General features: G+C 39.7%; 2 protein-coding genes across 3 annotated transcripts in view; one reads left to right on the top strand and one right to left on the bottom strand.

Moving 5' to 3' along the window:
* Positions 1-26934, top strand: part of PRKG1 (protein kinase cGMP-dependent 1) — a 1378000-nt gene that overhangs the window by 776903 nt on the left and 574163 nt on the right. The gene's annotated exons all lie outside the window — the stretch shown is intronic.
* On the bottom strand, positions 2124-5890 carry CSTF2T (cleavage stimulation factor subunit 2 tau variant). The gene has a single exon (XM_040254678.1). The coding sequence runs from the start codon at positions 4491-4493 to the stop codon at positions 2565-2567; it is 1929 nt and encodes a 642-aa protein (XP_040110612.1). The 5' UTR covers positions 4494-5890; the 3' UTR covers positions 2124-2564.

Raw genomic sequence — 26934 nt, 5'->3', positions numbered from 1 at the left:
TTCCTGATCTACTAAAAGTGGGAGTAGGGAGTAGAGGGTGAAAGTAAAATATGCTGGAAGTCACTCAGTCATGTCCAACTCTGCAACCCCATGGACTGGGGCCTGCCAGCCTCCTCTGTCCATGGAATTCTTCAGACAAGAATACTGGCATGGGTAGCTGTTCCCTTCTCCAGGGGATCTTCCCAACCCAGGGACTGAAGTTGGGTCTCCCTCATTGCAGGTGGATTCTTTACCATCTGAGCCACCAGGGAAAGGAAAAGTGAAGTAGCTCGGTTGACTCCAACTCTTTGTGACCCATGGACATGGAATTTTCCAGGCAAGGGTACTGGAGTGGGTTGCCATTATTACATGACAATTTAACAAATGCTGTCAGTAATGAAGTCATAGTACCTGTAAAGCATTCCTGGGATACAGAGTTTTCTGTGGGGAATAAAAATAACAGGAAGCTTAATGTCTCAATTTCCAGGATGTTGCTACTGATAACTACCATAGAAAAAACATGGTTGGATATATAATACACAAGTATTTAAGTAGATAATCACTATAAAAAATTACATCCATTCCTGTAATTTCTTTAGATTTGCTTTTTCAAAGGAAAAAAAAAAAAGTATTCAGGCCCCATGAAACTGTCAATAGATTAACTTACTAAACTCAGCCTAAATTTTACTTTTCAGTCTGCATTAAACAATGCATGTTTTACTACAACAAAGAACATTAAAATTTAATGGTTTTCAGTTAAGTCTTTTAGTGAAAGCTTTGGGATACAGCAACTACAATTTTGAAGTAACCTAGCCAACTCTGAGTTCATATTAACAAGAACTATTAGAGATGTCAAGGAGTGTTTTATCCCCTCCAATAAGGGGACAAATATAGAAAACATGGGGAAATTAACAGTATGAACAATAAAACAGTAAAACAGGTAGCAGGAAACATTGTAGAGAGCAAAACTTTAAGAATCAATTATCCATTTAAGGTATAAAAACCTTGCAAAGGGAAAATATCTCTAGGCTTGCTACTGCTGCTACTGCTGCTGCTAAGTCGCTTCAGTCGTGTCCCACTCTATGCGACTCCATAGACAAAAGCCCACCAGGCTCCCCTGTCCCTGGGATTCTCCAGGCAAGAACACTGGAGTGGGTTGCCATTTCCTCTGTGTTATTATTTTTTCCCTCTGTATTGGCTTTTCTTCTTCTAAGATCAACTGGTTACTCGGTGTTTCTGCGTGTTATTTGGGTTATTTCTGTTAATTACTACTTATTCTATCATACAAATGTTTGTCTCCGCATCCTAAAGGCTTAAAGGTAAATCAGGTAGTAGCTCTAAAGGTACCTGGTAAGCCCCACCTCCCTCCTACTGATTTTTAAATGTCTCATGGGTATATGTATATTAGAATTAAATGACTTTATTTATTGCTTGTAAAGGGAAAGTAATAACCAACTGAGCATATTTCAGGCTACAAAAATACCTTTAAACCTGGGCATCAATTATTCTGATAAAATGGTGACAGATAAGCAAATTTTGAAATAAGAACTAAACAGCATTTTAAATGTTCCTGAGACTAAAATTTTTAATTCCTGATTTTGGTTGACCAGATGGATACCATCTGTGTAATGGAAGTGAGTTTCTAGGAAACTTGAGAGCTTTGCTGCATGAAGCCTTCCACTATGTAAGAAAATAATGGATTATTTAAGAAAAGTCCAATACTGTGTATAATTCATCCAGATCAACTAGACCCTACCCAATGATTTTGGGGAAGAACATGAGAGAATTATTTAGATGCAATTAATTCAAGACTATTGACAAATAGGACATTACTGAGATACAGTCTCATCAGAGCAGATTTAAGTAACTTAGTTGACCCAAGAACTGTCTTAGCAAAATCATGCTCAAGGCTAGGCCAAAATATTGCTGGAAGGGTGGGATAAATAAAACATCATGCCAATAAGGTGTGTCCTTAGCTTCAGGAAAAAAAAAAAGCAAATACCACAAGTTGAGAATTGGTTAGCTCTAACATACTTAAGTAATTCCAAAACTTATAGTAAGACAATGCTTAAACCAATACAGCATTCTATTGCCTCTGAAATAGAATTTTGTATCTTAAATGGCTTACAAAAAAATACATCTTGTAATTCTGAGGTAAACATCTTTATTTTCTTACACAACCAAACATGTTAAACTATCTTAGTATATTACCATTTGAACAGGTCATCTTTTAGTCTTTATGCAGTTTTCACATTGTTTTACTCAGTATTTTTAAAATGGACTTAACACCTTGTAGACACATTTAATAATACTATAACCTTTGTAACCTCATTTGGTATATAATCCATGTTCAGGTATTTTTGTATATTTACAGGGAATTAAAGTAAACAGACCCACTCCCTCCACCCCCTATCCCACAATTAAAAATAAAGGAAAAGACAACAAGAAATGAGATTAGGTTCTGGAAGGAAAGAAACCCCAATCATTCAAGTGTGGGGTTTCAGAACTCAGCTTTTTGCACCTACCCATCCTCTATGCTACAGAAAACCTTTGTAAGACTACCACCAAATATTTTCTAAAACATTTCAAGAAGTTCCAGTAGATTTCTGGATTTGTTCCTTTAAAATCAAGATACTTTGCCTTTGCTCAGGAGGCAGCATGGCAATCTGATCTGCAGTCAGCTGAAGAACCTGCATGATCAAAGCTGCCTTTTCTTGATCCTGGGGGGTTACTTGGCTCTGCCCAGGACTAAAACTGCTAGGCTGGCCTCCACCTTGCTTGCCTGCTCCTTGCATGCCAGGCCCCTGCATGCCTGCTCCTTGCATGCCAGGCCCCTGCATGCCTGCTCCTTGAATGCCCGGGCCCTGCATGCTAGCTCCTTGCATGCCCGGCCCCTGCATGCCACCTCCTTGCATGCCCGGCCCCTGCATGCCACCTCCTTGCATGCCCGGCCCCTGCATGCCACCTCCTTGCATGCCCGCCCCTTGCATGCCACCTCCTTGCATACCTGCCCCCTGCATGCCAGGTCCAGGGTTTCCCACCCCTGAAATGTTGGGAACCTGTCTGGGTCCCTGAGGACCACCTGCCCCCATATTAATAGGACCAGGACCCTGAATTCCCCCAGTCATAGGGCCTCTCGAACTGGGGCCAGGGCCCCTCATCTCCATTCCTCTTGCATCCATGCCTCTCGCTTCCATTCCTCTGGTTTCCATTGCACAGGTCTCCATTCCTCTTCTCTCCATCACCCGTGTCTCTAAGACCTCTGTTTCCATGGCTCGAGTCTCCATCCCTCGAGAGTCTCTGCTGCCTCTGCCATCCATAGGTAGCCCTCTTTGATCTATCATAGGTCCTCTGGGCTCACTCATGAGCATTCTAGGATCTGCTAAGGGCCCTCCCCTCATCTCATGTGAGGAAGGGCCCCGGCTGTCATGACCAGCAGCATGGTGCATTGGAGGACCCTGATGTGGTGGGCCAAGATAGCCTCTGGGCTCCACTTCTCCGGTGACTGAAAGCAAAGTCCCTCCACGTGGGTCATTTGGAGCATCCCCTAACAGTCCTCGAGGAGGCAGGCCACCAGCAGTCATGGGCCCACGAGGCATAGGAGCTCTGGGATCAGATATCTGCACCTGCCCGCGCTCTAAGGGCACGGGACCAACCCCTGGCATTCCAACTTGGGGCTGCATTGTTCCGCCAGGAGTTAAGGGGCCAGGGCCAGGAACTGCGGCTGGCATTGGGCCTTGGGGTGGAATTCCACCTTGGATAGGGGTCTGCATCAGAGGAGGGATGTCTTTCACAGGTCTTCTGGCCAAATGTTGAGGCTGAGGGGCCGGGGGGTTTTGCTGGTTCAGCAGAACGTTAGGTCCAGGACAGAGCCCAGGGCCAGGGCCAGAAACGGTTTGAGATTTCCCTGGGATGAGTGGTGTGACATGAATTTTGCGATGCAGAATTTTCAGAGCAATCTCTGGATCCATGATTCTCATCACTACTTGTGCCTGCAACAGCGCATAAGCCAGCTGCGGGTTTTGAAGTAACATATTTCGAGCTTCCTGGTGGCTGTTTTGGACACAGAGCTTCATCTGCTTCATCAGCTCAAACATCTGCTCCGGGGGAAGACTAGCGACTGCTCTGGTAATCGACTCAGGAGCATCTTCTGGATCGATAGGGTCCCCGTAGGGTGAGTCAATGATAGGCGCTGCAGGCCCTAGGCTCTTTAGCTCCTCCTTGTTCTTTTCACTGGCTGCATTGTCCACCCGAAGCGCTCTCCCGCTGAACTCCCGCCCATTAAGGTTCCGCATGGCACTAAGTGCGGTCTCCTGGTCTTGGTACTCGCAGAAGCCATAACCCTTAGGTTTGCCCGTCTCTCTATCGTATACCAGCCGGAAACTCACAACAGAACCAACCTCCGAGAAAATGTCCTTTAACTGCTCCTCAGTCGCCTCATACGGAATGTTCCCCACGAACACGGAACGCAGTGATCGATCCATTGCCGGGTCTCTCACCGCCAAACTCGACATGATTCCGGTCGCCACACAGCGGAGAGCGGCTTCTTCAAGTCGTCCTCTTCCGACCCACACTTCCGCCGAGCAACGGAAACAACTTTCAAATTCCGGGCAGAAACCTCTCTACTCTGTTTGAATCGTTCCGCTAATCCTCGGCATCTGCGCCTCTATGTTTTCTTAACTAAACTAATGCTTTCTGTCCTTGGTCCTTCCTGAGGCGCATGATTCCTTTCTCACCTCTTATTCTGCAAACTTTTCTACGGCGCTCCACCACCCTCTCCGGGAAACGCTCGCTGTGGGTCGACCACAGTAAAGATGGCCACGTCAACTTCACCATGGTAACGAGGAGAGGCCGCCTTCTATGACGTAAAGGGCGGTTTTGCTTCCGTTTGACCGGCGGGAAACCGCTAACTGAAAGCGATTGAGGCGGCGTCTTCTCTGTTCTGGCAGAAGTATTTCCGTGCATCAGTTTCTCCTTAGTAGAGTACCTTTAAGCTATATTTAAAATCACAGTGCAGGCAATGAGGGAGAAATGTAGTCATTTCAAAGCAGACTTGCGGTTTTCTCATTAAAATTCAAAAGTAATAGCTTGTTTAAAAACGCAGTTTTGGACAATAACTGTCCAGAAATACAAGCTGAATGCGTGTGCTAGCTCCATCCCCGCCCCCATCCTGTTGCTTCAGTCAATCCCCGAGGAGAGGTCCTTACACGTTTATTTTTGTGCGCGCACTCAGCAGTCGATCTTTTCAAAATAATATTTTTTCTTAGTTATATTAACCAATATTAATAATAAGTTATTGAATTTTATGGCTACAGCGGATTAGTTAAATGCATTTAACCATTCTTGGGGCATTTAGGTTGCTTCTGATTGTTATTAACTGATGCAATGATTTCGCCACCTCTGTTATGAAGCAGGAAACTAGTTTCTCTTCTGTCGCTAGTTTTGCTGGGAGAAGTTAAAACATGTGGGATGTGGGTCTGTCTCTAACAAGCAATTAGAATTGAAGCTTGGTGATTTGCTAAGCAGCTGGTAACCTGCAAAGCCTGACTTTTACCTAGGTTAGTCCCTCATAGCTCCAGAGCATCGACTGTGGCCACTAGAGTACTTGAAAAATGGCTAGCGTGACTGAGAGATTGAACTTTTAATTTCATGACTTTTATTAAATATAAAAACTGATATTCACTTAGACTTTTGGAAAACTTCTTAGTATGTTTAGAGCAACTTGGGTGTGGAACTGACTTTTGCAATGATAAAATATAAATTTATATCAAAACTAGTTTCAGTTAAAGTTTAATATATTAATTGAGATATGCTAGTAAAATATATGCAAGATTTTGAAAACAATATAAAAAGTAAAATACCTCATTAAATTTTTATTTTTTCATATTAAAGTGATATTTTTAATACATTGGAAAAATATATTTTAACATCACTCATTTTACTTTGTTTAATGTGATTACTTAGGAAAATAATATTACATATGTAGATTGCGTCACGTATCTATAAACTGTATTGCTTCAGAGCCTAAGTCTTAACTCAAGCAGAGACTCATTTTATTCTACATATTTCTTTTGAAGGGATTATGGAACTTTAAGTTTCATCAAAAAATTGTGTTATGATAAAGCCATTATCCTTCAATTAAAACAATTTAAAAAGTGAAAAAATTTTTTATGAACCTTGGATATCAGAGTTCAAGGAATACATCTGAGATAAGTGTGGGTTTAGGTATAAATCAGACAAAGCATCCATTTACCTTCAAGTGTCTTAATAGTTATTTGAAACAGGTTTGGACATAGCTCTGTAAAAATGTTTATTTAATTCTTTATTAGACTGTGCTGGCTCTTCATTGTGGTGTGTAGGAAGTTGAGACGTAAGGATCTTAATTTTGGCATGTGGGATCTAGTTTCCCAACCAGGGATCAAACCCAGGCACCCTGCCTTGGGAGCTAAGAGCTTTAGCTTCTGGCCCACCAGGGCAGTCCTGGACATAGTTATTCATTCAAAATGGGTTAACTACCCCCCCCCCGATTTTGTTTTAAATTAATAGTATTAAATATAACCTAAATGAAACCATTATAACCTATAATCAATATAAAATTGTGAATGAAATGTTGATATTTAAATACAAAGAGATATTTTACCTGTTGTAGTGCTAAGTCTCTAAAACCCAGTGCTTTAAGCCTAATATTTTACATGTCAGTTCAGAGTAGACACATTTCAACAGCTCAGAAGCATATGTGGTTGATGGCTACCATCTTGGAAAGTGCAGTTCTAAGGAATCAAATGCCAGGACATGACCAAAAAAAAGCACATTTATAAACTGCTTCAAGAGTGGATTGTAATGATGTGCAAGAAACAACCGTGCATTCGTTCATTAAACATTTTTGCATGCAGAGAACAGAAAGAACTCAAAACTTCTGTCCTCAAAGACTTCATCATCTAGCAAGGGAGAAAGACCTGAACTAATTATCATAACATCAGGTGGCAGATGCAGTGCCAGAGACAAACACAAGGGCGTAGAGAGATGTGCCATCCTTGGGGGAAGGAGACTGGAGAACAGGGTCCTAATATCATCATCCATTACAACTAGTTAAGGTCCCTGAAGTCCCCATCATTTGTGAAATGTTCATCGTTTCAGAAGTTCTGCATCATGAAAATAACCTGGTTAAAATGTAACAACCTACTGAGGCAGGGAGAACATGTAAACGCATGCATTCTCATTTACATGCATTACTTTTTAATTTTTATTCATTTTAAATTTTCCTTTTATTTATATTTTTATTTTTAATGAAGCAAAGATGGATATTTTTAATGATAAAAGGTGCAATTCACAAAGAAGATAAACATCATAAACCATTAGACACAATAACAAAGAAGCAAAGATGCATAAAGCAAAAATCAGAAGAAATAGAAGAGGAAAGAAAAAATATAATCATAGTATGACATATTAACATTTCTCTGAGAATATTTATTTTATCAAGTGCAGAAAAAAGCATCTTGAATGATGTCATTAATAATTTACATATAACAGATTTATATTTAATTAATGTATATTAATCTTATATCCTATACAAATATATTTAAAATTTTGTATCTCATATGTTGTTATTAGATTTCTATAGGACATTTAGAAAAACTGGCAAAAAGATAAACATTACTAAATTTCAAAAAGTATAATTTTTGTGTGTGTGTGTGTGATTCAGTTATACATACATATATTATTTTTGAAATTATTTCCCATTATAGGTTATTATAAAATATTGACTACAGTGCCCTTTCTGTACAGTAAACCTTTGTTGCTTGTTGCATATCTATTTTTTTAAATTAGAAATCTAGCATTCTATTCATTCTAAGTCAAACAAGTGGAATTAAAGTGTCCTCCCACCCCTGATTCTTTTAATTGAGGTGGAGCAGGAGTGGAGAGGAGTCGAGGATGGTATTTCAGAAAACTAAAAACAAGCTCATTTGGTTCATTTGTCTCTTTTTCATATCATGTCTTTACTGAGAAAGCTATGACTTTTTAACATACATTCTGGCAAAGACATTTTAAATATTGATTGCATGTGTAATTGTGTGTATATTAAATGGTCAATCATGTGGGTGATGATAGGCTATTAAAATAAATTGTACAGTTCATAAAACTTTGTATAGTGATAGTAAGAGAGTTTCTCTACTGCTGCTGCTGGTTAGATCTAAACCAGGGGTCTTCACACTTTGGCATACGTCATATTTACCTGGACTCATGGCTAGTTAAATCAGATTGCTGGGCTTCCCCACCCCGCCTCCCCAGTTCTGATTCAGTATTTCTGGAGTGAGACTGGAGAATTTACATATCTAACAAATTATCAGCTGATATTTTTGCTGCTGGTCCAGGAACACCACTTAAGGAATTGTTGATCTAAACAAAGGGACTTGAAGTATTTGCTTTTTTCGTTTCTATCAGGCCAAAGTTTAGTACACTCTGTTAAAAGATATGAGCTTTCCTGGTAGCTCAGCTGGTAAAGAATCTGCCTGCAATGCAGGAGACCCCAGTTTGATCCCTGGGTTGAGAAGATCTCCTGGAGAAGGGATAGGCTAACCCTTCCAGTATTCACAGGCTTCCTTGGTGGCTTAGATGGTAAAGAATCCACCTGCAATGTGGGAGACACAGGTTTGATCCCTGGGTCAGGAAGAACCCCTGGAGAAGGGAATGACAACCCACTCCAGCACTGTTGTTTGGGAAATCCCCGTAGACAAAGGAACCTGGAGGGCTATAGTCCACGGGTCGCAAAGTGGCAGTCATGACTTAGCAACTTGACAGCCACAGTAGAACCAGGACACGCTGATCTGCAGTGAAGACACCCTGAACTCAGAGGACGGGTGAAGAGAGTAGCTGAGGAGTTCTGGGGACAAACAAGAAGGAAAAAGCCAGGCTGTAAGAATGTGCTGTTTGTCAGAGGCCTTGTATGTTCTCTTTAGTTCCTGTATTCCAAACTAGAAGAATGTTTAGATGTGCCCCGCCCCCACTTCACAGAGTTCCAGTGTGACCCAGCACGTAGCTCAAAGCACAGAACACATAAACTAATATTTATGTTTAGACTGGGTAGCCTAGAGTTACACAGAATTTTTTGGAACACCTCTATCTCCTGGTACTAATGCATGCTTTTCATATACCTGCCTTGGAAGAACGTCCATATTACAGTGCTTTCTCTGTTCCCATATGTTTAAACTTTAGATATTTGTAGCATGGCATACAATGTGGAAATCAACAACAACAGCAAAATAACTTTACGTGGCATCTTTCATGCTCTTTCAATATATCAAAATACCAGCCATACTAAGAGTGATTTTTAAACTAACGTCAGAGTATATGGCCAAACGGGGGCCATTCTTCAAACTAATCATCTTCAGAAACTATAACCTTAATCCACTGAAACTTCCAGTGTTCAAAATTATTTTTAAACTCCTGCTCAGAAATTGTTTCAGGGCTCCATTTGTAAGTCGTCGTAGAAAACTGGTGTCTTAACTCAAACACATATTTTTGCTTTCAACCAAGCTGAGTTATGCAACTAAATTACCAATTTTCTGACAAGACTTGGCAAAAATATGATGTTTAACTATTTCCAAATATCAAACCTTACATCAGAATGTAAAGTTTCTATTAAGTTTGAGAGAGTCCATTCTAGAGGAGATCAGTTCTGGGTGTTCTTCGGAAGGAATGATGCTAAAGCTGAAACTCCAGTACTTTGGCCACCTCATGCGAAGAGTTGACTCATTGGAAAAGACTCTGATGTTGGGAGGGACTGGGGGCAGGAGGAGAAGAGGACGACAGAGGATGAGACGGCTGGATGGCATCACCAACTTGAGGGACATGAGTTTGAGTGAACTCTGGGAGTTGGTGATGGACAGGGAGGCCTGGTGTGCTGCAATTCATGGGGTCGCAAAAAGTTGGACACGACTGAGTGACTGAACTGAACTGAACTGAAAACACTTCTAGCTATGACAGGCATTTTTAAGATAAATGTGTGTGTCCTTCAAGGAACAGATCAAATATGCTACTCCTCAAAGGTCTTTCTGATCTTCCTCCTCCTTTCTCTACATTGTAAGTTAATTCACTTTTCTTTGAATATAAGCTGTTCCTTATTTTTCTGATTATAGTATTCTTTCTCTCTTTTAATAGAATTGTACTTTTCCTTCTATAACATCATTTAAGGAAAAAATTAGATTTCCCTTTGTCAATTAACAAAGTCATATTTATTCTCTTATTACATAAACATTTATTCTAAGCACTAACAATACAGCAGTGAAAATATGGCCATTCCACTAGAATAGATTCTAGGTATGGTCTCTGGTTTGGTAGCATGAACATCATTTGAGAGCTGTGTGCGTGCGTGCGTGCGTGCGTGCGTGTGTGCGTGCGTGCGTGTGTGTGTGTGTGTGTGTACAGTTTTACCAAGTTCCCAAGGTGATTCTGTGATGCAGGCTGATAAGAGAATCACTGAGCTAACAGGAGACAATCATAGAAAGATAGATACTTTCTCTTCTTCACCACTGTATCTTCATCACATAGGATAGAATTTAGCACAAATGGATGCATATTATATATTGAATAAATGATGGGAAATAACCTTAGAGTTACATAATCCACAAAGCTTTCATTTTACAAAACAGACATTAAATACAATCAGAGTGAGAACCTGCTGTCAAGATGCTTGTCATTTTATTTTAGGTCAGTGATAATTCTTCCAGGTTATTATTTGATGTAATATGTATGTAAATAAAGTGTGTAGGAGTGTGATACAGAGAGTGGATCAGTCTAAATAATCAGGGAAGGCTTCCTGATGGAGCTGGGATTTAAGGGATGGGTTATAATCTGGTATGTACCGAAGATAGGGAGAACAATCCAAGAGCCAAGAGTAGCCAAGACATAAAACTGGAACCTGGTGTTTTATGTCCTCAGAAGAAACCAATAGAGTTATTAAGTAGTGATAGAAGATTGTCTTTGGGGATAGATTACAAAAGGTTTTGAAAATCAGATTCATAAATTTAAACTTGATTCAAGGGTCAGTAGGCTATATTCTCTCTGAAATATGAGCATGGAATAATGACAGCGATTTAAGGCTGTCAGTCTTATCAGTCTTTCTCTATGACATCTTTGGCACTTGTTCTTTCCTTTTTGATACTTGAACCAGAGTATGGAATTGATGTCCATATTTCTATCTTGTATTAGAGGCACCACTATGCTTGTGTTAATCACTTAAGCAGAGAATCCACATCTGTTTTATATTCTTCATATTACTTAGTCCAGTGTATTTTACATTCTAAATACTCAGTAAATATTTTTAAAATAATTACAAGGTCATCTTATATAATAATTTACATGTGTTAACCAAATGATAATTCAGTGCTTTTAGTTTACAAAATAGTTTTCTTTGGGTTCCAACATCTGACCTTGACAACAGTCACACGAGGTACATACTAACTGTGTCCTAATTTTAAAGATGTAGAAACTTGACTGTTATTTATTAATAAAACTTTACCTTGCAATGGTCTCACTTAAAATACAGATAGAGTGGAAGAGCCTGGTAGGCTGCAGTCCATGGGGTCGCTAAGAGTCGGACACGACTGAGCAACTTAACTTTCACTTTTCACTTTTATTCATTGGAGAAGGAAATGGCAACCCACTCCAGTGTTCTTGCCTGGAGAATCCCAGGGACAGAGGACCCTGGTGGGCTGCCGTCTATGGGGTCACACAGAGTCGGACACGACTGAAGTGACTTAGCAGCAGCAGCAGTCTTAATACCAAACTCTGAGCCTTTAACAGGAAGGATACCTTCTGATAAATGTTTTATTAAATATCATGTTTTATTTAATCCTTTCAACAGCCCTTCTGAAATAGGCAGTCGCGGTGTCTGAGTTTATAGCTAAAGAAACAGAAGCATAGAGAATTTAACGAGTGTGTTCATGTTGACTGGCAGAGTCAGGATTTGCACACACGTCATTTGATTCAAGAACTCAAGCTCTTAAATTATTATTCCATTGAATGAATTTCCCGAGGGTACATAGCTAGTAAGTGGCAAAGCTACAGCCTTAAACTAGGTCTCTTGATTTTAAACTTCTTTCACAATAATCACAGGTTATTGAGACCTGGACACAGTCTGCCTTGGCCATTTTCCTGATTGTCTCTGAGTGTAACTAATTGCAATTTTGACGTCCCAATCAGTGCTGTGGCAGCAGATGGACTGTAAGGTATAAAGACTGAAGCAGTTGAAAATATTTTTCCTTTTCCAATTTGCATGGCTGTCACATTAGGATTTTTAAACTACATCTAGTTAGATACATAATGAATTTTCCATAAAAATAAAAGAGCCCAAATTTCTCAAACCGAAAATAAGATTGGCCCATAACATTTTCCCCCAAATTTTGAAATGCATTTAATGTGAACAAATGGTAAATTTCATTTACTTATACATGAAACAAATTACTTTTATTGGCAAGAGGGAGATTACATGAATTTGAAACTGCTGGAGAAACACCATTCCAGGACGCAAGGTTGAACAACGCCAAACATTCTCCCTGAGTGGGACTTTGGAGTTCAACCACATTCTTTTTTTCTTTTTTAATAGATAAAACAAAGCTTAGGGAAAACAAGGACTCAATTAGAGTTTGATGCCTGGTTACTGGCCTAGCTTGTAAAGATCTAGATCTTCAGACTTTACCAGACTCTTCTCAGCACTTCTGATAGGCAGTAGAGTAAAGGGGTTACTTGTTTTTTTAATATATTTATTTGTTTATTTATTTGGCTGCCCAGGATCTTTAGTTTTGGCATCTAAGATCCTTTTAGTTGTTGCCTTTGGGATCTAGTTCCCTGAGGAGGGATATAACCCTGGCTCCCTGCATTGGGAGCATAGAGTCTTAGCCACTGGGCCATCAGGAAAGTCCTAAGAATGTACACTTTGCCTGAGTTGGCTGCCTAATTCAACAAGTCACTGTGTAGCCTGGGGCAAGTTACTTAACCTCACCGTAATTCCATTTCTGCATCACTTAAATGACAGTAGCAGCACCCAAATTACATTCTTGCATGGAATAAATTACATATTTGTTTTTAATCATTATTTTCTGTAGTAATTATTAATCTACCTTTGTTGTGTAGAATGGATTGTTGTAGTGGAGGAAGCAACATCTTAAGTGGAAAGAGACCCAAATTTTAGTCTAGTATGTATCTTCATTGTTTTGAGGTAAAATGTGTATCTTCATTTTTATCTTTGAAGGGGTTGGACTGGGTGAATAAGTGGTCTGTTGTCAGACGATATTATTTTAAAAATTGGACAGAGACAACCTTGGATAACATTGCCGTTTTAATTTGTAGTAAATTTGTAGTTGAACATGGATAATTTTTAGGCTGAATTCCATAGGATACTTCAATGAGAATTTTACTGATCGTTTTTGGTGCTCATTGAGTTCTTATACTGAATCAGGAAATACACTCTTCAAGTATTTAGTTGGCTGAAATTCCACTTATTCATTATTATTGAAAGGGCATGCCCTGAACTTGGACTGTGGAGGACACAGGCTTATACAACATTGTGTTGGTCTGGCACATGGAATACCTGTTGAGCTCACGGTCATGTCCAGAATATCATCAGGGCTACTACTTGTGAGCATACACTGGCAGACAGAGGCCATTTATTCAAACATGGGAAAGCAGAACTAACTGGACACGAAGCAAAGCTCCCTGTTCTTGTTTCAGGCTGTCACCTGAAAGAACACGGAGGAAGGAAGTGCCCTCATCAACTGTGGAAAAGCGTGAGCCCTGAACTGGGGTCCTGCATAGAGACATCCTGTGGAACAGCTTGTGAATTTTTTTTCTGTGACGAGAACAATCCAATGCCCAACTTCAGAGAGAAATGTCGGAATTGATGTTCGCTTCACAAGTTAGGCTGGTATCTCTCTTCTGAGGCTCAATGGACCCGTTGAATAAGACTATATTTATACCAAGTTATAGGAAGGAGGTCTTTCTGAAACATTTCATCGGGGGCTCAGATTGTTAAAAACAGCAACAACAAAAACCAGCATGACAGAGTGTATTTTGGATTTTTTTTTTTATCACATTTGAACGATCCTTGAAAAACATTACTTCAGAGTGTCAGTTCAAATTTGCCATCAGACAAGGAGATTCCCCCAGAGTCACACACGAGATAAAATGTAAAATCCAATGTTTATAGGAATGTGGTAACTAGTGCTTCTTGGTACAAGTACAGAAACCAACTCTAACCATGATAAGCAAAAGCAGGGGATGGTATTTTAATGCTAGACTGTTAGCTCACAGAACCCACAAGCAGTGTATTTGTCTGCTGGCGCTACTATAACAAAATACCATTGATTGGTTGGCTTCAGCAATCATATTTTATTTTCTCGCATTTCTGGAGGCTAGAGGTGTGGGATCAAGATACTAGCATGTTCGCCTTCTCCACAGGCTTCTCTTCTTGACTTGCAGATGGCCACTTTCTAGCTGTATCCTCATGTGGCCTTTCCTTTGTGAGCAGGAAGCCTGGTGTTTCTTCCAATTCTTATAAAGATATATTGGATTAGGGTCCCATCCTTATATTTCATTTAACTTTAATTACTTCTTTAATGAGGTCACATTGGAGGTTAGGGCTTCAAAAGCAAATTCAGCATATGAACTTGTATGTGTGGTGGTGGTGAGGGAGGTGCAGTTTAGTCTAAATAACATGTAGTAATGCAGTCATCTTTAAAAAAAAAACACAGAATGGGCAATTGTAATGCATTCAGGATACTCTTGTTTCCATATTTCTTTCCCCTGCCTCTCCCTTCTGTTTGAAGAACCAGATCACTCTGATTTCTCTCCGGAGTCCACTGCCATTTAAGGGACTCTTTCTTCTATATTCTTTTGATTTCCTTGTTACACTTTTGCCCAGAGAGAATGATCTGTTTCTCTGAGTATAGATTCCAGCTTCCTGGGGGAGAGAGGTGTTGCTTTCCTCTGATGTCCATCCATAATTTGGTATAATATGGGAAAGGGATTGGATCCAGGGTGATAGCGAGACTCTATCAACTCTCTGTGGTGTCCAGCAATCAGCTGGAGGGGAGGGGATCTATAGACCCCTGCAGTGCCAGGAATTAACCTCCTTCACCTGCTAAGATGGAGAGGTCCCTGACGTCGTGCCTCCAACTGGAGAGAGAGTTCTTCCTCAACAGTTCTTTTAAGTCACTCCCTCTGTCTCTGCAAAAATAGGATGTTAGTTCCCCAAGTGGGTAATTTTCATAGAGATTTTAAAGTACTAATTTATAGATAGAAAAAATAGTCTGATATAAAACAGTAAAGAAATGTCTGGTCACTTATTCATGATCTTCAGAAAGCTCACACATATATAATGTATGATTTTCTTGAAGATGAATAGAGGGTACATTTTCAAATATCAAACTCTTCTGCCTTTCACCTAAAAAATACGAGTAATTCTGTTTCTGGCAGTTTAATGACAATAACAAACAGTAAGAGTTCTTCCATTTATCGTCTTCATCACTACTGTGTGACATTTACCTTGAAGTAGCTGCACACACTTCTCTGGCACAGCAGTGCAGTGAGAGACCTCCTCTCTCTCACTGGCAGGTGTCTGCCAGCTCCCTCCAGTCTCTGGAGAACAAAGCCAGTGCCTGCAGGGGAACAGGGAAGTGCCAATGACCTATTCCTCTGGAGCTCAGTCTTTTGTCAGCTCTGAAAATGGAATTGTGTGTTTTAGCCCATGACCCATGAGGAGTCTGGAAAAGAGAAGCAGATTCCTGCAGGGAGAATCAAGAAAGGGCCGAACTTTCCCTGCTAGTTTAGTGGTCTGAGTCTGCTGCCAAGCCCCAGGACTGAGCAGTTGTGCAGGCATTCATTCTCACCTGCAGGACTGCCTCCGGGGAGGCCAGGTTCCCAGAAATCCTCCTCCAAGCAGGTGGCTGCAGACAGGGGTGGAGGGGGTGGGGGAGGGCAGAAACACATATGCCTCTCCCACAGGAAAGAAGCTTAACTCACACATTTCAGATCAGCGATGGCAATGGCCTGATGACTCTTTAGGAATCCTGTTATTCTTTATCAGCTAAAATGGCTTCAGCACCTATTTTGTAAATGTTTATGGAGCATGTTCTGTGGGGAAGGGAGGTACTGAGTTCGCCAGGATTGGGGTTTAAATGGGACCTGAAATGTGACCTCTGCTGTGGTAGAAATGTTCACTAGAAAGTTTTATTAGCTTCTCTCTGGAACTTTTCCTGAGGATTTATGATGTTCAGATACAAATTTATGGCAAAAGAACAGCTGTGCCTGTAAGGAGTTTCCGTTCTGTCAGACGAGGTAGAGAATACAGGATTTGAGCAGACAGTTTCCAAATGCACTTTTGATTTGTTTGATTTCCTGGGAGGTATATAGAAAATGAAAATATATAACTACTGTTTACCCACTGACCTTCTTGCTGAGGACGAAGACAAGGAATTTTTTTTTTTTTATTACTAGAAAAGGGACTGTTATTTCTCTTTACCATGCTAGGTCCCCCCTCTCTCTTACATGCATACATACATACGCATACATATGTATACATAAACATATGTGTATATATGTATATATGATTGCTTATTACTGATTGCATTTGACTTGAAGTCAGTATGACTGCCAGCCCCTTATGTTCTTCTCTATCTAGATGCTGGGTGTGTGGCCAAGGCTGTTTTTTGGTGGATAGTACATTGTCGCCAGCCATTTATTCAATGAGTAGCTTATTATTTTCTGATTAGCCCTTAAACTCTAACCTTAAAACAAAGCATGATTTCTTGAGAGCAGTATTTAACTGTAGCATTGATAAAATATAACCAAGTTTATTTCTTAGTTACATTAAGAGTTGCAAGTAACTTCAAATATTAATTGTACTTCAAGGAAATGATACGAATATGAGTTTACCTTTAACCAGGAGTCTGTGCTTTCAACTGAAGCGTCATCATAACTTACTCACCAGGGATAGCAGTATCAAGTCTCTATAGATGCCTTAATACCTGTCCTGCTTTTGTGGGGCTCAGGAACTGGTTATGTCATTTGAGGATTTTGCTTCCTAAGATGACTTGACTTATTTACATACTTTCTCCCGGATTTAGAAAGAAAAAAACAAACAAGTGTCTCTCCTGTTTCTGTAGCTTCTGTCTACTAAGTCCATTATGTTCCAACCTCCTTCTTTTACCCTAAGTGTGTATGTTTCATATTGTTTGGGCAGAATAGAATCCTAAGCTTCTAGAAAGAACAGCACCATAGGAAGCAAAACTAAGCCCCTGCCTTTTGATTTCGCTCCTGGTGGCTCCAGGCAGATCTGTTTACTTACCTCAATCTGTAGCATTTTTGGCCTCCTTGAGAAGACATCAGCACTTTTCCTGCACGTGGGTTGGTAGCTGTCAGTAACTGTGGGTGGTTGAGTGAGAAAGCAGATGAGATGGGTTGTTATAAAAAGTTAAATTGGGAGAAGCATGTTTGAATTGTGAACAAAGATAGAAGTAAACACTTTGGTAAATAGATACAGAATGTAAAGATCATGATCAACCATGGCAGGAATAGGTTTATATTTTCTTCTTTTCTCTCTCAACAGTCTTACCATTTTTAGTTGTGGATTAAAATCATTATCGACTATTAATAATTACTCATTATTTGGAAAACTAAGGGTTTCGTATATAGCAGTATTATTATACAACCCTGGTGTCTTTTTGTAAATGTAGACTCTAAAAGACTATTTAAAATGCATCCCTGTGAGCTAAGGGACTTCCCAGGTGGCACTAGCGGTAAAGAACCTGCCTGCCAATGGAGGAGACATAAGACATCCCTGGGTCAGGAAGATCGGGGCATGGCAACCCCCTCCAGTATTCTTGCCCGGAGAATCCCATGGACAGAGGAGCCTGGCAAGCTGCAGTCCATAGGGTCACAAAGAGTTGGACATAACTGAAGCAACTTTACCATGCACGCACGCACACCTACTACCTAAAAGAGGGCCACGTGAATCCAAGCTATTGTTACAATGCCATGCTTTGTACCAAGTACTTTCTAGATAATTGCTCGTTCAACCCCCACAATAACCTTCTGAGGACTTTTTGATAGATGAGGAAACCAAAGTGCATAGTTATCTAAACAGTTTTCTAGATGGGCTAGATCATGTGCCCACGCTTTTACAGCAAGTAAGAGATAAATATGATTCCAGACAGTATGACTAAGAGAAATAGTTTATTCCTGAAAGTTATAGCTTATTTTTCTACACTTAGAATAAATGTTTTATTCCCCCACAGGAAAAATTTTGTTAATTTCACCACCAGCCAAATATTTCTAACTTTTCTTGCCCTGTCAGCTGGCTGTCAGTTTTGTAAAGAAATGCAGCATAAAACTGACAGGAAGAAACTCTGAAATCTATAACCACATGGCAGCATATTGAAAAATTCTCACCAAAGCTTATTTTGTCATTTATTGGATAGCACTAAAACCAGCTGCCAGGGGTACCGGGGAGTTAATAGACACCATTTAGCTAATATATTATTTTGCCAAGAAAATTCATTGTGCTGAATTCTTTTTTAATCTTTTGTGGCTGCTTACTTATAAAAACAGAGTGCCTAGAAACTAAATTTTTTCACAGGGGGAAAAGTAAAACAGAGATGGCTATTAATTTAAACTTTCACATTGCAACTGTCACTCTGAAGAAAGAAATATATGTGGAATAAGATATATAGGAATACTTAAAATGGCACATTTCATGTGTGGAAGTTTAAAAGGCTTTATTTGTTAATGGGCTATTGAAATGGATAGGATATTTTCTAGCTTTAAAATTGGGATGATGAATATGAAAGTGTTTTACAGACTCTAAAACATTATGTGTACCTTTGGCATGTATGGACTTAGGTAAATGCAAGTGATTATGTTTGGTGTGTTACTATCTGGTCAGAGGAGTATTTGTGCAGTGCAGCAATATTCTTAGGTAGCTTCCAGTGTCTCTTCAGAAAAAAACACCCAAATGTTATTTAGAATTCCACATTTTATTTAGAATCTGAAGGACAGACACTTAAGTAGATATTTGTACTTTGTTATTTTTATTTCTTCTACTTATCTGCTGCTGCTAAGTCGCTTCAGTCGTGTCCGACTGTGTGCGACCCCATAGACGGCAGCCCACCAGGCTCCCCCATTGCTGGGATTCTCCAGGTAAGAACACTGGAGTGGGGTGCCATTTCCTTCTCCATCTTCTTATATAGTGCTTATTATATAGGATGTTGGGATTTCTTCTCACAGAGAAAGAGTGGCCAGAAACGTTGTGCATACACCGTGAGAGAGCGTGGGTTATCCTTAAACAGTGACCTTCAAGCATGTAGAAGACTAAGGCACATTTCAGAGCAAAGGGAGTAAGATGGAAAAAGAGGGCAAGCAAAAGGAGTAGGGTTTTGGAACTTCTCTGGTGGTCTAGTGGTTAAGACACCATGCTTCCAGTGCAGGAGATATGGGTTCAAACCCTGGTCAGGGAACTCAGATCCCACATATTGCAGGGTTTGACCAAAAAAGAAAAATGAATAGGATTTTAGAAGAGAAAAGGGTCTCTCGTCTTTTGAAAGACAAAAGAAAGATTTCTTAGAAGGCAAAGGAATCACAAAGAAAGGTAGACAGAGGATGTGCTATATGCTATGAGTAAAATTTTTGTGTCCTGTGGTATGTACCACCTATTTCAAGAACGGCAGATAGACTGACTGTGATTATGACTCCTTTCTGTACTCAGAGGAAGACTGGACCATCCTGATCATAATTATTACTGGGGTCAGTGGTTCTGAAATGTTGGGAAGCATCGTTCATTGCAATCACAAATTACATGCTAGAAACATATGTTAGCAGTGAATTAGATGAATTATTATAGTTATATATTATAAAATATATATTCTTTAATAGAATTCTATGCAACTATTATAAAAATGAGGAACATGTATATGTGTACTTAAAGAATATTCAGCTGTAGCTATGTTTTAGTGAAAAAGAGCAGTTGTAGTATGTCCCCATTCTTTTTTTTTTCACTTCTCTCCCTGCAGTGGGATGTGTATACATATATGGGATGTTATATTTGTGTGTTTCTCAAAAGATGGCTAAGAAACAAAAAATTGCAATTTTTCTGTGACTAAGAGGACTAGGGATTAGGATAATAGAGATGTTTATTAAAGTTTTTTTTTTTTTTTAATGTGTTGAATTTCATGTACCTGGTGTTCTTCATCCCCTTCTTTGACAAAAGCATTCCATTAGGTACAATTTAGAGTTAAGTTTTCTACTGTTTGTCAAGCTTTATAGGTAAATTGACAAATTTAAAAAGATTCTCAAATTAGCATGCATTAGCAATCTCTAGTGATTGTAGGAGCTTGCTATAGTACAGATTACCTGAGTCTCCACCAGGAAAGTTAAATCAAAAACTTTGGACTTAGACCTCTGGAATTTGTATTTGCATTGAACATCTGGAACCAAGCCCTTAGGAGGTCTATAGACTTCACTTGTAAAAAAAATTATTTTTTATTGAAGTGTAATTGATTTATAACATTATGTTTTAGGTGTATAGCAGTGATTCACTTTACATATATCTTATTTTTTTTCAGATTATTTTTCCATATAAGTTATTACAAAATATTGAGTATACAGTAAGTCCTTGATGGTTATCTATTTTTATCTATAGTTGTGTGTATATGTTATTCCCAAATTCCTAGTTTATACCTCCCCCACACCTTTGCTTCTGATAACTGTAACTTTATTTTCTAAGCCTGTGATAGACTTCACTTTGACACATAATCTATTTGAGTACATGGAAGGCATGTGCTCATGTGGAGGGCATTTATGTGTCCTAAAATGTAATTGCTCTGTGGAGTGAGTGAGTGAGTCACCCACCAGGCTCGTCAGTCCATGGAATTCTCCAGGCAAGAATACTGGAGTGGGTAGCCGTTCCCTTCTTCAGGGGCTCTTCCCAACCCAGAGATCAAACCTGGACCTCCCTCATTGTAGGCAGATTCTTTACCATCTGAGCTACCAGAGAAGTCCAAAATGTAATTGTTTCATGGAGTTAGTGTTTCAGTAGGCGAGACATAAATTTTCAGTGACCACATTAGAAAAAGCATGTTAAAATAGTAACAATTATTATCTTTATTTACTATTATTAGATCTTCTATCCAGTTGACTTCCTTTCATTTAAAGGGAGAGAAGGGGTCACCCTTGAGTTCATCGTCTCACCTGGATATGCCTTGCTTTGTCTCTGAGGGGATGACGTAAAGAGCCCTGAAATGGTAAGTCACAGAGAATTTTTGAAACTTCTCTTAGAAAATATGGTAATGTGCATATTACCTTTAATGATAATCAGTGAAAATATAGATTATTAAAAAATATGAGCTATGTGACTTTTCCTTTCCCAGGCCTTCGCAATCTTGTTACTAGACAATTTGAGTCTAGCTCACATCTACTGGGATTACTAGGGTGCCAAACCATTGCATCTCCTCTTCCCAAACCTCCCTTTCCAGAAAGGCGAAGGCTTCACCTTGTGAATGTCAAGCATGTCTCTTCATAACTGTCTTATATCCCTTGGTTTGCAGCCTAATGGGCCTTAATCACTACTTCTCCTGGTGTAATGAGACACTTCCTCTTTTTTTTTCTTTCATTTTTTTCTTCTGCCACCTGCTGCAGCTACTGCATGCTTCTTGGCAGTTCCTACCTCCCACTCCCATGGAGAGCAGGTGAGGATTTACCTTCCATAAGTAATAAAAAATCATTACGTTATCCATTAGAAACCTAGCTCTTCTAGTTATCCATCGTTTCTGGTAATTGTTCTGAAAGATATGAAAGGTCTCATTTTCTTGTCAAATGTAACATTCTCTACCATTTTCAAACCCATTTTTTGTAAAATTTATTTAATTGGAGGCTAATTACTTTACAATATTGTGGTGGTTTTTGCCATCCATTGCCATGAATCAGCTGTGGGTGTACATGTGTTCTCCATCCTGAACCCCTCTCCCACCTCCCTCCCCATCCCATCCCTCAGGGTCATCCCAGTGCACCAGCCCTGGGCACCCTGTCTCATGCATCAAACCTGGACTGGCGATCTGTTTCATCAAATCCATTTTTCAAATCTAAGACCAGGTATCTGGACATTCAGGTACCCCAAAATTTCCGTGAAGTCTTTGGTGTTCTAGGACTTAACCATCTGCCCCAAATCTGTTAGATATTTTGCTTGGGAAGACGAGATGCAGTGGTTTGCACCCTAGTAATCCCAGTAGATGTGAGCTTCCAAGACTCAAGTTGTCTAAAAACAAGATTGCAAAGGCCTGCGAAAGGAAAAGTCACATAGCCCATATTTTAAAAAAATCTCTATTTTCACTGATTATCATTAAAGGTAATATGCACCTTACTGTATTTTCTAAGAGAAGTTTCAAAAATTCTCTCTGATTTACCATTTCAGGAACCTGGAAACAGGTTTCCAGGTCACTTACTCTGATAAGCCAGCATCCCAAGACTAAGCATATAGATGAGCCTCCCTGGTTTACAGGACCTTACTGTAATAGGATCTATTGAAACAAATGAAGCATGTGTTTCCATGTAGTTGCTGTCATTCTCTGGGTTGCCAAGGCAACAAGCACTATGTGAACTATTAGAATCAGTATGGATATAGCTGTTGAGTTGTTAATACTTAAACTATGCATTATGCAGCAAGCTGTTCTCTTCGCTTACCTAGTTTTATAGTTTTTCTTCTTTAAAAGGACAAATGATGCTCTCCCAGTTTCATGGGAAGCATATTTAATAAAACCCCAAACATTCCTGACAGTAAGATGCTGAGACTTGACGTATGGGTAGGAGTTTACTGTTATAATTATTGATATTTAAAGATGAGATCAAGACTATTACAGACAGTGAGAAAGAAAGTTGCAGAGCCCAGAGCCAGATACAGACAGGGCAGTGCAAGTAGGCAAGGGCACCTCCCAGTTAATATTCTGATAGTGATGGGTGAGTCTGTTAATATCCCACCGCACTAGTGATAGGAGCTGGTAAATGCTGGGTCTTCATCAGTGTGATTGTTAAGCATCCTTCTACTGCTACTATATCCCTTAAGAAGATTAGTACTAAATTTGTACTCACAAATCACATGGATTTAAGTTGGAATTAAAAGTAGTGTTTTATTACATGATTTCTCTCTCTGTTGACTTCCCCTGAAGTAAACGTAGGGTGGTTTTTATTAATAACATTCCTTTCTGTAAAGTATGAAAATTCAGGCAGGATTGGGAGCAGAGAGGAGGGAGTAGCAGGCGATGTGAACACATTGGTGTGCAGTGGGATTTCAACTGGTTCTTCATGAAGGTGCCCTCAGGGCAATGTGCCTTGGTCTAAAAATAGAGCAGATTTAGGCCTAAAATGACTGGAGAAGCAGATGGAAGGTAAATAACAGGCATTCCCTTGCCTTTTGGCTTGCCTCCTCTAACACTTTTTGTCTTGTTTCTGTTCCTGTGAATACATAAACTCTAAATAAGCTTTGGCAATAGTTTGTCAGCAGTGGCTAAAGATTGGGAAGGCCAAGTAAAGGATTTGTCAAATTAGGGAGGAGATACAGAGCAGAGAGGATAGCTAATTATTTTTTAAAACAGGTCACTGTTCTGATACAATATAGATGCAGATTTGTTGGCAGTTCCCTAAATCAGAGTATGTGATTTATGATCCTCAAGGAAGGAAAACCTCTTTAGAAATGAAAGAATAATGAGCCTGTGATCAATAGCCTGGACAACAAATTATAAGCCTTAGAAATGTAAGTCTTCCTCACCTCCTGATTTGATTATTAGTGTTTTTCTAATTCTGCCTTCTGTATCAGGCCTTTTAGTCATCCCCTTCATTCATTTGTTTATGTATATTTTCATCAAGCATTTATCATCTTTTGAGTGCTCAATTGTGTCCTACTTTTTGTGACCCCCGTGGACTGTAGCCCACCAGGCTCTTCTCTCCATGGGATTGTTCAGGCAAGAAATACTGGAGCAGGTTGCCATCTCCTCCTCCAGGGGACCTTCCTGACAGGGATCAAACCTGCATCTCTGGCATCTCTTACACTGGCAGGTGGATTCTTTACCGCTAGCTCCACGTGGGAAGCTTATCATCTCTTATGCCCTACATATTCTGAGCGCTGAGTACAGTGAAATGAAGTTCCTGTTCTCACCCAATTTACATTCTGGTGGGAGGGAGTGGAGGGAACAAGGAGCCAACATACATTAGAGTGATAATAGTACCTTCCAATTATGATGAGTGTTACCAAAAGAGTATGAGTGAGTATAACTGAGTCATTATTTTTTAGCAGGGAATTAGGAGAGGCTGCTCTGAGAAGGTGGCTTTTAAGCTGAGACAGGAATGCAAAGATCAGAGATAAAAGTGTTCCTGGCAGAGACCAGTTAGTTTAAAATCTCAACATAGGGACAGAGGAACAATATGACGAGTTCAAGCAAAGACTCTTGTAGGTATGATCTGTGGACTGGAAGGGAGGAATAGTGAGTGGTCTGAGACAAGGTCACAAACTAAGTATGCAAATAGGTTTTGTTAGAGAGGTAAGGAGTTTGGATTTTATTTTAATGTAAGAGAAAGCTACAGTGGCATTTTAAGCAAATACGTAATAACACATTATCTCTGTTTTTAAAACCATGTTATATAATAGATATTCATGAATCCATAATTAAATAAATGATTGAATAAATAGGTAAATAGAGGAGAAAGGACACATATTTCTTACAGGTAAACTCCGAACAATAAATGTAGATCTTTCCTCCTCCGGATAGTGGAACTTAATGCTTCTCCTCTTAAGCAGGGGAAGATTTAGTGAGTTGCTTCAAATGAATAGAGTGTGGAAAAGGAAAAATAGTATTTGGAATAATGAATCTCAGCAGACACCACCACAACCAAGTAATGAAGGTTAACATGACTAGATATGAGTCATATGAATGTCATGTACTGTTATAGGTTGAATCTGTGTCCCACCAAAATTTATTAGTTGAAAACCTAATGGTGTGAGGAGGTTATTAGGAAACTGAGATGAACCCTCATGAATGGGATGTGTGCCTTTTGAGATCTCTGGTCCCTTTTGTAATCTGAAGCTCAGAAGAGGGCCCTCACCCAATCATGTTGGCACCCTGATCTCAAACCTCCTGCCTCCAGTACTATGAGAAGCAAACTCCTGTTGTTTATTAGCTACGCAATCTGTGGTATTTTGCTTTAGCATCCTGTACAGAAGAGAGTTCCAGAAAAACATCTATTTATGCTTTGTTAACTATGCCAAAGCCTTTGACTGTGTGGATCACAATAAACTGTGGAAAATTCTGAAAGAGATGGGAATACCAGACCACCTGACCTGCCTCTTGAGAAATTTGTATGCAGGTCAGGAAGCAACAGTTAGAACTGGACATGGAACAACAGACTGGTTCCAAACAGGAAAAGGAGTACGTCAAGGCTGTATATTGTCACCCTGCTTATTTAACTTCTATGCAGAGTACATCATGAGAAACGCTGGTCTGGAAGAAGCACCAGCTGGAATCAACATTGCCGGGAGAAATATCAATAACCTCAGATATGCAGATGACACCACCCTTATGGCAGAAAGTGAAGAGGAACTAAAAAGCTTCTTGATGAAAATGAAAGAGGAGAGTGAAAAAGTTGGCTTAAAGCTCAACATTCAGAAAACTAAGATCATGGCATCCGGTCCCATCACTTCATGGGAAATAGATGGGGAAACAGTGTCAAACTTTATTTTTTGGGGCTCCAAAATCACTGCAGATGGTGACTGCAGCCATGAAATTAAAAGACACTTACTCCTTGGAAGGAAAGTTACGACCAACGTAGGCAGCATATTTAAAAGCAGAGACATTACTTTGCCAACAAAGTTCCGTCTAGTCAAGGCTATGGTTTTTCCATTGGTCATGTATGGATGTGAGAGTTGGACTGTGAGGAAAGCTGAGTGCCGAAGAATTGATGCTTTTGAACTGTGGTGTTGGAGAAGACTCTTGAGAGTCCCTTGGACTGCAAGGAGATCCAACCAGTCAATTCTAAAGGAGATCAGTCCTGGGTGTTCTTCGGAAGGACTGATGCTAAAGCTGAAATTGCAATACTTTGGCCACCTCAAAGGAAGAGTTGACTCATTGGAAAAGACTCTGATGCTGGGAAGGATTGGGGGCAGGAGGAGAAGGGGACAACAGAGGATGAGATGGCTGGATGGCATCACTGACTTGATGGACATGAGTCTGAGTGAACTCCCAGGAGTTGGTGATGGACAGGGAGGTCTAGGGTGATGCGATTCATGGGGTCGCAAAAAGTCGGACACGACTGAGCGAATGAACTGAACTGAACTGACTAAGACATTACTCCAGACACAATAGGATGAGGAGCACCTTTCACTTCTGGTAACCATCTCTTAAATTTATAAAGACAAGGAAACATCAAACAAACCTAAATTGAGAAATATTATGTAAAATACCTGACCAGTGCTTCTCAAAACTGTTAAGGCCATCAAAAATCAAAGAAAGACTGAGAAGATGTCACAGATTGAACAAGACTATGGAGAAACCACTAAATGCACCATTGTATTCTAGATTGAACCTTGAGACAGAAAAAGAATATTATTGGAAAAACTGATAATTCTGAATAAAGTTTGCTGTTTAGTTAATAGGAATGTACCAGTTTCTCAGTCTTGATAAACATACCATGATGATGTAAGATGGTAACATTGGAAAAGTGGATGAAGGTTTTACAGGAACTCTCTGTACCATCTTTATAACTCTTCAGTAAATTAGAATTATTCTAAAAAATGTAGTAAAGAAAAAGAAACCATGAATTCTAGTTTCTCTGTGACAGATAGCTTAAGGCTGGGATACTGGAGTCGAAGCAGAGAGCAGTGAGGACCAGAGCTACCAGATGTTCTGGGTGAGAGATGGTGATGAT

Source organism: Oryx dammah, unplaced genomic scaffold, assembly GCF_014754425.2.
Source record: "Oryx dammah isolate SB20612 unplaced genomic scaffold, SCBI_Odam_1.1 HiC_scaffold_14, whole genome shotgun sequence".
Classification (NCBI taxonomy): Eukaryota; Metazoa; Chordata; class Mammalia; order Artiodactyla; family Bovidae; genus Oryx; species Oryx dammah.
Note: the sequence above shows the minus strand (reverse complement) of the source record. Positions and strands in the feature narration are given on the sequence as shown.

Excerpts from the sequence above, each read along its gene's own strand:
- CSTF2T (XM_040254678.1), bottom strand. The coding sequence starts at position 4,493 with ATGTCGAGTTTGGCGGTGAGAGACCCGGCAATGGATCGATCACTGCGT.